The sequence below is a fragment of the Pollachius pollachius genome (genome assembly GCF_949987615.1).
Source record: "Pollachius pollachius genome assembly, chromosome: 2".
Classification (NCBI taxonomy): Eukaryota; Metazoa; Chordata; class Actinopteri; order Gadiformes; family Gadidae; genus Pollachius; species Pollachius pollachius.
The window spans coordinates 13,797,229-13,809,087 of NC_136935.1; the positions used below are offsets into that span (position 1 = coordinate 13,797,229).

Here is an 11,859-nt window from a genome sequence, read left to right on the forward strand (position 1 = left end):
CTTGCCCCGCATTCTTCTCAACCATGGCAGCGATAACCCCCACTATAAGTCTTTACTTGTTGTAGAAGTACCAGAGACGTCAGACGCAGTCTTTATGATTCACAATAACATCCGAGGCGCACATAGCTTTTGGCCGTGATATAAGATATAATATTATCTAAATACCTATATTATATATTATTATTTTATGATATTATATTAGATAGATATAGAGCTCCCGCAGTCCGCAAACGGCAACAATCACTTCTCCTCCAAGCTGTGGTTCACTCTGAAAGCTCATTGGTCAATGGGCAGCAGCTCATTTGCATTAAAGCTAGAGACACCAGAAACAGCGCATTCTGAAGGGACTGAAGAAGAGGGGAATAGCGGTAGATGAGATTTTTTTTTTCCTAAAAGCTATTTCTAGCAAAAAGCTTCAAAAACATGTTTTCCGGAACACATATACTATGTTTATTTGTTGGGAAACACCATAATATGTCTCCTTTAAATAAATGTTAAGAAACAACCAACTCAGTGCCTGAGACTTCCGCTGCCACTATTTTTAGCACGATATATATTGTTTCTATTTCTTCTGACAAATGCACACATTGTTTGACACTTTGGATAAAAGCGTCTGCTAAATGCACTAAATGTAAATGTAAGAGATTGCAATAAAACATGTCTCATCAGAGATGGTGCTGTTTCTGATGTTTGATGCTCGGTTACACTTGATATGGTTAAATATTAAAAGAGAATAAGAGTCACGTAATGAAGTATAGCAGTTAACTTTGTTTTTCAAGCATGTGTTTACCGAATATGTAGATATATGTCACATCCAAATTTGAATGTATGTCCATTTTGAATGTTAGTTGCTGCTATTTGGGAACATGGTTTGAAACAAAGATGTGTTTAAGTTTCCACCAAGAAATAAAACTGACCCTTTTCTCTGCATCCTCAAATGATGAGTGCATCGAGAACGAGTCATTATCTTGGTCAAGGCTGATTGGACTATCACTTCCTTGGCTCCGCCGCTTCCTTGGGGGGCTGTGGAGGGTTGCCAATAAGGTCTCCCCTCTGCTGTCCACAGGAACCACCTTGTGGAGTCACAACGATTAGGGTGTGTGAGTGGAGGTGAAACATATTCCAAGCAAACGTCCCCAAACTAGGCCTTCCATTACAATTAATTGATGTACATTCAAAGCTATTTTAAAGCCTGTACTTCCTGATTGATAATGAGCTGAACAATCACCTCGGCATTGAGGAAGTTCTCCAGTGTTGTCAGAATGCCAGAGCTCAGGGTCAAGTCCACCAGTTTGTGGTCTATGAGCCAGGCCTCCAACAGGTCCAGAGTCCGTTGGAGGACCTTCATGTTGCTCCCTGATATGTCTGGGCCTCTTCAGACACAGAGAGATACAGGAGATGAACAAATCAGCATCTAGCAGAATTAGTTTTTCCTTCATTAACTTAAAGGCATGGATCTATATTAGCTGCTTTGAGAGGAACTGAAGGAACAGCCTCTGAAAAAGTAATGTATTATCTATTTTAAACCTTCAACACTGCTAAATATTTGATGAGGTTGAAGGAGTTCAGCCGCATAATGAATACAAAAGGAGATAGGAAATCGTGTGCCCTTTTACATTGGATATTTACACTGCCGAAATAGACACACCTGTTTTTTATCAGCAGTAACAGGCAGTGAATCCATTTCCCCTTGATATTCTTTGTACCTTATGCTTCTCATCTATGTTGTTTCAAAGGGTCACATGTATGCCAATGCCCAGCTCCAAAAGTAAATAAGTGAAGGAGTGATTCATAGAAAAATTATAATGATATATATACATACTATATTTAATAACCAAACAAATCCATATTTCAATAAATACAACTTGCTGGCCTTTTGCAGGGGCCGTAGCATTTGAAGAGGGTGACTGTAGTTGATAAATTATTGATTAGGCGGTAGCTTCATCAGCACCTCGCGGCGGCGATGAAGCGGTCCATGAGGAACTGGAGGAGCTGCTCGCTGGTGCAGAAGTAGCGGTAGGTGTAGAGGAGCTGCTGGACGTAGCCGTCCAGGGCCGCGTCGCTGCAAGCATCAAGCCAGTCAGGCGGAACCCAAATAAGCCACGTTTCACCATTCAACCATGTTCTACTGTAAAGAGATAGTACGCTAGAAACCCTGGCGCTTGAAACGACTGCTGCAGCAAACAGCAGAATAAAACATGGATGTCATTTGCTACATCTAACATAATGAAACATACCGATATAATAAAAATAATAATAATAATAAATTTGATTTATATAGCACCTTTCATAGTACCCAAGGTCGCTTAACTAAAAAGGGAGGGGGTGAAAGTGAATGTTTTGTGGTGGCTTTTTGAACTGGGGCAGGGATGGGGCGGAGCGGTTGTGGAGTGGTAGGCTTTTCCAGAGTGTGGGAGCGTTGGCAGAGAGCGCCCTGGCTGTCCCCAAAGGTCTGCAATCTGGTGCGAAGGGATTGCCAGCAGGTCCTCGTCAGAGAACCGCTGGGAGCGTGACTGAGTGTAGGGGTGGAGGAGATCTGTGAGGTATTGGGATGAGAGCCCATGGAGAGATCGGAAGGAGAGCAGGAGGATTTTGTAGGTGATGCGTGACTTGACTGGTAACCAGCTGTAACTATAGCTGGTTATAGATGAGATACTAAAAAATCACCATTACTTCTATTGATAGACTCATAATAATAATAATATAAATGACGTTTGTGACACTCTGGTCCCAGAGGGTTGGACCAGAATGTTAACTCATGATATGTCGTCTATGTGGTGGACAGTGGCGGTCAGTACCGAGCGTAGAGGTGAGCCATGAGCCCCTTGGGGGAGCCGGCCTGCAGAGTGCTCCGGCCCCGGCCCGTCTGCGGCCCGAAGCTGAGGACCGCTGGTTCGCCGGGGTCAGGCCGCTCCAAGGCGCCGAGGTGGTGGTCAGCCAGCGCTGGCAGCAGAGCCACCTCCAGGCCCCACTGGTCCACCTGCAGCACCTGCAGGAGGAAGGACAACAACAATGGCGGTGAGGATGATGATGATGATGTTGACGATGATGATGTTGAAGGTGACGATGATGATGGGGATGGTAATAATGATGGGGATGATGATGATGATGGGGATGGTTATGATGATGGGGATGATGATGATGATGATGATAATGGGGATGGTGATGATGATGATGATGATGATGATGATGATGATGATGGTGTGATGATTTTGAAGGTGGTGATGGTGATTTTGATGATGGTGGTGATGATGATGATGATGATGATGATGATGATGATGATGATGATGATGATGATGATGATGATGATGTGGTGATTATTATTATCACTTTGATAACCACAAGTTGTCATACCATAGAAAATAGAAAAGGAAAAATACAGTATAATAGAAACAAGAAGCTGATGGTATTTGGAGTAAGAACCTTTAGATATTTCTTCACAGAATATAGGAACTCCACTTTGGATCTCAGCTCTTCAAGCTGGGTGCTCACTTTACCCAGCATCAGTTTGGACTCCGAACCTTTAACAGGTGAGAACATGTCAGTCTTTCTGTCTTTCCAGACATACATCTGTTGTTTGCTCCTACCGTGAAAGTACCTTGAAAATAAATGATAAAAAAAGAAATAGTGTGTACCTTTTTTTTTTCGGTCTTGTTGCAGGAGCTTCTGGTAGAAGTTTCTGGTTTTCTTCAGATGTCTATTCTCAATGGCCAACTGCTGCTGCAGCTCCTGTATAGAGTAACACCACCACAGGACAGGTCATACTGGCCTTAAGACCAGCTCCTTTATAGAGTAACACCCCCACCACAGGAGAGGTCATATTGGCCTTAAGACCAACTCTTTTATAGAGTACCACCACCACAGGACAGGTCATACTGGCCTTAAGACCAGCTCCTTTATAGAGTAACACCACCACAGGACAGGTCATACTGGCCTTAAGACCAGCTCCTGTATAGAGTAACACCACCACAGGACAGGTCATACTGGCCTTAAGACCAGCTCCTGTATAGAGTAACACCACCACAGGACAGGTCATACTGGCCTTAAGACCAGCTCCTGTATAGAGTAACACCACCACAGGACAGGTCATACTGGCCTTAAGACCAGCTCCTGTATAGAGTAACACCACCACAGGACAGGTCATACTGGCGTTAAGACCAACTGTAGCCACAGCCTGAAACATGGTAACTGCTCCTGCTATTCCTTCTTTACTAGGACCCAATAAAACAATATAGTTCCCCGGATACAGAGGCATTGTGCTCTGGGTTATTTTCCCACTGGCCGCTGGATAAGTGTTGGGAAAGAGCCCATCAGCGCCTTTAGCAGTGTGCTTCAAAGCACTTTGGCACAGGAAGAGTTCATTAGTATTCTTTAGCGAATGGTAATAACCTCTCCTGCCGACGGGGTTAATTCAACGTATTAATATTCAGGAAAATAATGCAGCAATTACCCTGCAAAGTAAAGTAAGTTTCCCCTCAATCTTCCAATTTAGCCCGTAGCGTGATAGTTGACCTACTTTTAAAAGAGATACATATATAATGTATATAGCGGTTAAATCTAGATATAAATGGAAGGCAAAGGGCAGAGTAGAAGATTAATATTCAAATGAATTGGCTTGTCTGACATTGACCAATTTAACACTGGCAATTTAAACCAGTGGTTTCAGATGACTTTATATTTGTGCATTTATGAACACGTGGACATTTTAAATATCTTTATGGATTTTCGAATAAATGCCAGAAGCCAAGATGTGATATTTAAGTTCCTAATGTGAATTCGAGTCATAACCTCCATCATCCATGAGTAAAATTTGATATTCAAATGCGACTAAATGTGAGTAAAAAATTAAATTACTTTCTACATCCCACACTTTTTTACATCCTGGTCAATGCTAAGAATGCTGAGAATACATTTTAGCTGAGATTGACATTGATGGGTTTTGCAGGCTTACATTTAATGCACTTTAAAGCCCGGCTAGAGCCAGTCCACCCAACCCCACAGCAGACCGATAAGGTCAGTGATGACTAATCCTCCATCCTCCTCCCCCACTCTCTCTCTCCTGTTCTCCGCCGTGTGCAGATTCACCTACCTGCGCTTTCACATCCAGACACGCCGACCCCGAGTGCTGTCCCAGGCTCTGGACGTAGTGCACCACCTCCGTGCCGAAGTACTCCTCCCCGTAGTACGCCAGCGCCCAGGACGGGACGGCCCCGGGGCCGTGGTCCGGGCCCCGCCCCGTGTCCCAGCTTCCGCCCGGAGATGCGCGCCGCTCGGCAGAGGAGCCCAGAGAGCCACCGTCGTCCTCCATGTCATCTGGGCAGCCGGCACTGCTGCTCAGCTCCTCGCCGCTTCCCCCGTCGTCACCGCCGCCCCCGTGCTGCCCCGAGGGAGAGCGGTCTTCAGAGGCAGGGCTTTCATGGCCGCCCCCCGCCGAACACTCCTCTCCCTGGTTGACCTCCATCTCCTCGGGGAGCCCGCCCCCGGTGCCCACCTCTGGACCGGGGGAGGGGAGAGAGGGGAGAGAGTGGGAGGAGGGGAGAGGGGGGGGGGGGAGAGGGGAGAGAGGGGAGGTTGAGGTTGGGGAGAGAGGGGAGGTTGGGGAGAGAGGGGAGAGACGGGAGAGAGGGGAGAGAGGGGGAGGCGGGGAGAGAGGGGAGAGAGGGGGAGGAGGGGAGAGGGGAGAGAGGGGAGGTTGAGGTTGGGGAGAGAGGGGAGAGACGGGAGAGAGGGGAGAGAGGGGGAGGCGGGGAGAGAGGGGAGAGAGGGCAGGTTGGGGAGAGAGGGGAGAGAGGGGAGGAGGGGAGAGAGGTGGAGAAGGGGAGAGGGGGGGAGAGGGGAGAGAGGGGAGGTTGAGGTTGGGGAGAGAGGGGAGAGAGGGGAGGTTGGGGAGAGAGGGGAGAGATGGGAGAGAGGGGAGGAGGGGAGAGAGGGGAGAGAGGGGAGGTTGGGGAGAGAGGGGAGGTTGGGGAGAGAGGGGAGAGAGGGGAGGTTGGGGAGAGAGGGGAGAGAGGGGGAGGCGGGGAGAGAGGGGAGAGAGGGGGAGGCGGGGAGAGAGGGGAGAGAGGGGAGAGAGGAGAGAGGGGAGAGAGGGGAGGTTGGGGAGAGAGGGGAGAGAGTGGAGAGAGGGGAGGAGGGCAGGGGAGAAAATAAACAACGATATATAGAGAAAATGAAAATATTGTGATGGGGGTTAAGTTAAGGAGCCTTTATGGTAAAGGACAAACAAATTGGGGAAAAATAAGCCCCTAAGAATGTACTGTTTGAAAATGTGTTAAAAGAGAGATATTTATTACTTTCTACATTCCACACTTATATTTTGCACCCTGGTGAATGCTAAGAATGCTGAAAATACATTCTTAGTTGAAAATGAAATTGATGGGGATGCTATTTTACATATATAACACTCTGCTGTATTGTAGGTACAACACCTCTACCAGTAGGTGTTGTACCTACAAAACAGCAGAGCGTTGCTACTCTGCTCCAGAGTAGCAAGAAGTTATTTTCTGAGGAAGCAAAAAATCTGTAGCTCCTAAAGCAAAATATTGCTTTCAGATGATTGTCATTTTCGCATTTTTCATTCGTATTCATTTGTATCATTTGTATAATTATTTTGTTGAATGTGTCATGTTTGTGAACTATTTTGCTCATTTTCGAGATTGTCCTTGACGTGGGCCTTTCAGAGTTTCCATGAATACACTCGAGGACCAAAAGGAATCTTTTGAAGGAATCCCTCCCAGCATGCCTTGGACTCCTCTGAATGTTCTACAAATCTTTACAACCCCCTCCAGCTGCCAGTCACCCTGCTCAGATCAACTGCGAGAGACAGCCTTGTGTCATAACACCACTGCTGCACACTCAACCCACAAACAATCAGCCAGAATATCACAAACACATATTAACATTACATACAACAGAGTTTGCATTATTCCCTTGCCTGAACATGTATAGTCCAGAAGTTCTTCTGACGTTTCTTCGAGGTCTTGATACATTGGTCCGGTGACCTGAGGACTGGACGTGGTGGTCCCGGTTCCTCTGGATCGTTCCTGGGCAGCGGGGCCGCTGAAGTGAAGGTTCCCGTTCAGATCCAAAAAGTGGTGCAGGTGGGAGTCTCTCGCCCCCCTTGTCTGGACGGCGGGACTGACGGGCGAGATAGAGGCGGATGGTGGGGTCCCATTAGTGCCCCTACATGGAGAGAGAGAGCGAGAGAGGGAGAGGGAGAAACACATTCAAGATCACGTGTTAATATATGTTAATACACTCACACATCCACACATCCACACACACACGCACACACACACACACACACACACACACACACACACACACACACACACACACACAGGACTATCAGTGGACACACACACACAAAAAAACTCATAACCATAAAAACGCCCAATAACAAGGCAGTTAACAAAAACGGCATATAAAAGACTGTTTAATAAAACAGTCCAGAACTCTTTCTGCACTCAAAACCAGGGAGACAGGCATCGAAACTTGAAAGATCTCCCGAGTGGAGCACACGTCTTCAGAATAGCCTGTTGGTTTGGCACAGAAGACAGAAGTGTTGAGTCATGCCGTGTTAGGGGCAGACATCCAGGCAGGCATGAGTACTAAACAAACACTTCAAGCCATCCTTAGACTCTCAGTCTGCCCGTCCATCAGAACCTCTCTCTGGGAGCTACTGTCATGTTTCAAGACCAAGCAGCGCAGGACAAGTAGGCGGAGAAGAAGAAAAAGCAAACCAGCCATGATAGAAGTGTCTTGTTCGCCTCGGTGGATGGATGAAGACGTCTCGACGGCGCGTCCCTAAGCGTCCGCGGGGTTTTAAAAGCGCATGTTCTCGTATCCTGCTGTTGTGGTTCTCTGTCTTATGTGACCCTCCCCCAGCCCTCTCTATCTGTCTCTCTCTCTCTGTGCTGCACTTATGTATCCCTTCATACATACGTAAGCCTTCATCTTGATGATAATGTTGGAAGGGCCTCACATGTGCCCTTTGCACCTCTCCTCAAACCCTTTCACGCCTTCGACAAAGCAAGAATGCTGTAACCATGGGAACCGCTTCTACTTTAGTTGGTATTGAAGTGTGTTGCACCTGAATGCTGATTTGAATGGTGCACACATGTGTGTGTGTGTGTGTGTGTGTGTGTGTGTGTGTGTGTGTGTGTTTGAAGTAGTGGGAGGAGGAAGAGCTACACTTTCCTAAAGCAAATTAAGACAATCAGACATTTTTGCTTATTTTGGGGAGACTTTGGGGTCAAGTTTTGGCTTCATGACTACCATCAATACCTTGGACAAATTGTGTGCGTGTGTGTGTGTGTGTGTGTGTGTGTGTGTGTGTGTGTGTGTGTGTGTGGGGGTGTGTGTGTGTGTGTGTGTGTGTGTGTGTGTGTGTGTGTGTCTGTGTGTGCTTGTGTGTGTGTACCATGGACACATACAAACACAGCCCAATTGCTCTAGCCCTATCTATAGGATCAGTAATTGTTACAGATAAATGAGACGCATTTTGTATGTTCATCTCTCTTTAAATGATGAGCTTCTAATGTAGGGTTACATTCATTATGTATTATTACATACCTTATACATTACATAAATAGTACACATAATAATAGTGAAAATTGTATACAAAATAAACCCAACGCTAATGGACAAGCCTGTAATTAAAATGAAATACAAGATACAAACCAGCCCTTCATTGTCAGCCTATTTCTTTTGAGAAAAATAGACAGATTGAGTTGTACTCACAGTTTTGCTGGGCTGGAGCTCACTAAGCAGTGTAAAAGCCCTAGCAAGTCTTCTTCCCAGTATAGATCGCTGAACCTTTCTCTGACCAGAGTGGCAAAGGACTGGTACTGCAGGTCCTTCAATGAGAAGATGTACTCCCCTCCAAGGTAGGAACAAAAACAAATAAATATTCGCTCCATTATATCAGCTAGTAAGGCAGCTCCAGGAAGCCACAATTGTGTTAATAATATATGTCAGGTGTAGTAGTTCTGAATAAAAACAGGATAAAAATGGTTATCATACAGATAAACCGGTGTTAATTGTAAACAGATTTCAGATTTGAGCAAATCCTAAATAGAATAGTCCATCCTCGTAGTGACACACTAGAAGCATATTATGAATATGTAACAAAAAAGGGACATGATTGCCCTAAAGTTACCTATGCCCATGGCCAGTCCCTCTTGGCTGTTCTCCATGCAGCCCTTGTGGTCAGACTCTCCCTTCAGCAGGTCTATCACCTCTCGCAGGGCAGGGTGAAGGTAGCAGCCAAGCTCTGGTGGTTCTCCATCCACCTCCTTGGTGGACCAAGCCAGGGGGCCCAAGGACCCAGGTGGATCCCCCAGACACCCAACGCTGTCTTGGCTTCCGGATCCAGCGTGCTCCCTTTGTCCATCACAAGGACCCAAATTCTGCAAGTCAGGGCGGCAGCTTTGTGGTTGTACACCAACAGAACCAGTCAAACCATTGACTGACTGAGACTTGGAGGATTTGGAGTACATGGTTTGTTGTTCTCGGGTTGAGCCCAGATACAACTCTGTGGATTGGGTTGTGTTTGACGCTGGAGTCGGGTACCTGAAGGGTACCAGTGTCAGATGTCCGTTGGTGAGATCCTGACATAGCAGGTAATTCTTAAAGCGGTTGAGGTGAGCAGAAGCAGGGGCGACAGGAAGTGAGACTATTGTTCTGTGCTGGGAGGTATCGGAGCGAGCGGCGATAGGGTTTAAAAGTGGGTCTTGTCTGGAGGACTGTCCCCTGCTTATCATCCTGGCTGTTCCATCAGCGTGTCCATCAGGCACAATGGCAACGTCGAGATGCGTCACAAAGGTTTGCGTAAGCGATGAGTTGTCACGGCGTGAGGTGAAAACAAAGCCTCCTTCCTGCTTTGGTTGAGGGACAACCCAACTAGCAAAGTCCACAGTTCTGTCAAGACGAAAAACATCACATTATCAAGCAAACTTTGATTGTCACATATTTGTATGTACAGAAAGAGAGTTTTACAGTTTCTTCTCAAAATAGTATTAATACCCCCCTACCCGTCCATAGCAGCTCCAGGCTTTGAGGTCCCCTCCTCCTCTGAGCGTTCTTCCTGGGTCAGGATGATGGGGCTGAAGTGTGTGGCGCTAGAAGTGAAGGCCTCTGGGAGTTGGAGTTGCAGCATGTTGGTTGGGTAGCTGTGGGGAACAGGGCCATGTACAGGAGCCAGTCGGCTCTCAGTGGCCAGTGGCACAAAGCCTACGCACAGTTACAGCCATGCCAGACACAACATTCACCGTGTAGTCTCATGCATCATGCACGAGAAAACATTTAAAGCAGTTTCATTCCTGAATAACACTTAAATCATGCTTATGAGACACAAATGTTTATGGTTTTCCTTTTAAAGAACAAGGCCTATGAACGCCTGTTTTCATATTTGGCAACACAGCCCTTAAAGAAACATTGAAGAAGAAGAAGAAGAAGAAGAAGAAGAAGAAGAAGAAGAAGAAGAAGAAGAAGAAGAAGAAGACGAAGAAGAAGAAGAAGAAGAAGAAGAAGATGAAGAAGAAGAAGAAGAAGAAGAAGGAGGAGGAGGAGGAGGAGGAGGAGGAGAAGAAGAAGAAGAAGAAGAAGAAGAAGAAGAAGGAGAAGAAGAAGAAGAAGAAGAAGAAGAAGAAAATATGTCTAGAATGGATCATGTAAGGCATAGTTTCAGGGGAGTTAGATGCTAGGCAGGCAACGTCCACCTTAAACCAGTGAATGTGCAGTGCCTGCTCCTAGCACGCTTCCCCCTGTAACGTGACAATAACTTAATAGCACTGTAGCGAGGGGTTCCGCTGGCCAACTCAATGAGACAGCTCAGTGAGTTGTTTTAATGACTTTCAAGGGAAAACAATGTCAACGCTGTCCATCTGTCATTCTCTAGATGTACTATAATGGCGAGCAGGAGAGCGAAACACAAAACATTGTCGGTTTTGTGTTGTTTTAAAGTGAACGTGGGCAATCTCCACAGACGAAACGAATGACTGTGGCCTTGTTCTTTAGGGAATCTCCTGATTGTTTGAACACTGAGTGTGTTCAAAGGCATTTCAAGGATTTGATGATGGTAAACGTCAGTAAGTGGAGGAGAGGGAGGGATCTTACCACTGGTGATGTGTGCTGGTGAGTGCTCAGGTGACGTGGGACTGGCCTCCACTTTGATGGGACTCTCTGGGGCAGTTGACTTGAGGTGTTGCTGAACCAGAAAACAAGCACTCACATTCAGACACTTTGATAGTGTTGTGTAGTAGTTAAATAAATAATATATATATATAAATAAGGACCCAAATCCAGTAGACCTCAAGTAGAGTACATGGAATTTTACTATTCAGCTTACAAGAAACAATTCTGAACTCTGACTCTTTTCCTGCCCTGATAATTACATAATTTGTTAGAACACTAGTGTCATTCATTGGAAAGGTTAAACACAAAAGATTCAAATATTATTGATAATATTAATATTAATATTGATAATAATAATAATAATAATAATACTAAATTAAAAAGGTCAAATATACATATTGTACTTCAATTAAGAGGGATTAGATGAACCAGGGATGGATGAATATCAAACAAATGATTGATACTAAAGAAGCGTGGAGGTGTACCTGTTGAGTTGCGTCAATCAGCTTGGTCCACACTGTTTCAGCAGTGGTCCCTTGGCGTGATAAGTAGTCACGACAGCTCTGGGGGAGGGTTACGAAACAGTTGAGTTACATAACGTCTATATATTTATAGAAAAAGAAATGTATTTACATCCTTGAGTTTTTCTTCAACCACCAAATGACATGTTTATCTAATTGAGCCATTGTGAAGGGGCTGCCAGAGCTGGGGTACGTTCTCAAC

The 11,859-nt window shown here is 45.7% G+C and overlaps 1 protein-coding gene across 1 annotated transcript in view; it reads right to left on the minus strand.

Moving 5' to 3' along the window:
- kndc1 (kinase non-catalytic C-lobe domain containing 1) overlaps positions 1 to 11,859 on the minus strand; it is a gene marked incomplete at both ends in the record, with an annotated part of 31,628 nt that overhangs the window by 5,814 nt on the left and 13,955 nt on the right. The window contains 13 exon segments of the mRNA XM_079730818.1: positions 918 to 1,073; positions 1,229 to 1,373; positions 1,952 to 2,062; positions 2,799 to 2,989; positions 3,424 to 3,521; positions 3,636 to 3,729; positions 5,090 to 5,493; positions 6,935 to 7,182; positions 8,743 to 8,881; positions 9,161 to 9,921; positions 10,035 to 10,233; positions 11,119 to 11,209; positions 11,622 to 11,699. Of these exon segments, the coding sequence (XP_079586944.1) occupies positions 918 to 1,073; positions 1,229 to 1,373; positions 1,952 to 2,062; positions 2,799 to 2,989; positions 3,424 to 3,521; positions 3,636 to 3,729; positions 5,090 to 5,493; positions 6,935 to 7,182; positions 8,743 to 8,881; positions 9,161 to 9,921; positions 10,035 to 10,233; positions 11,119 to 11,209; positions 11,622 to 11,699 (2,715 nt within the window).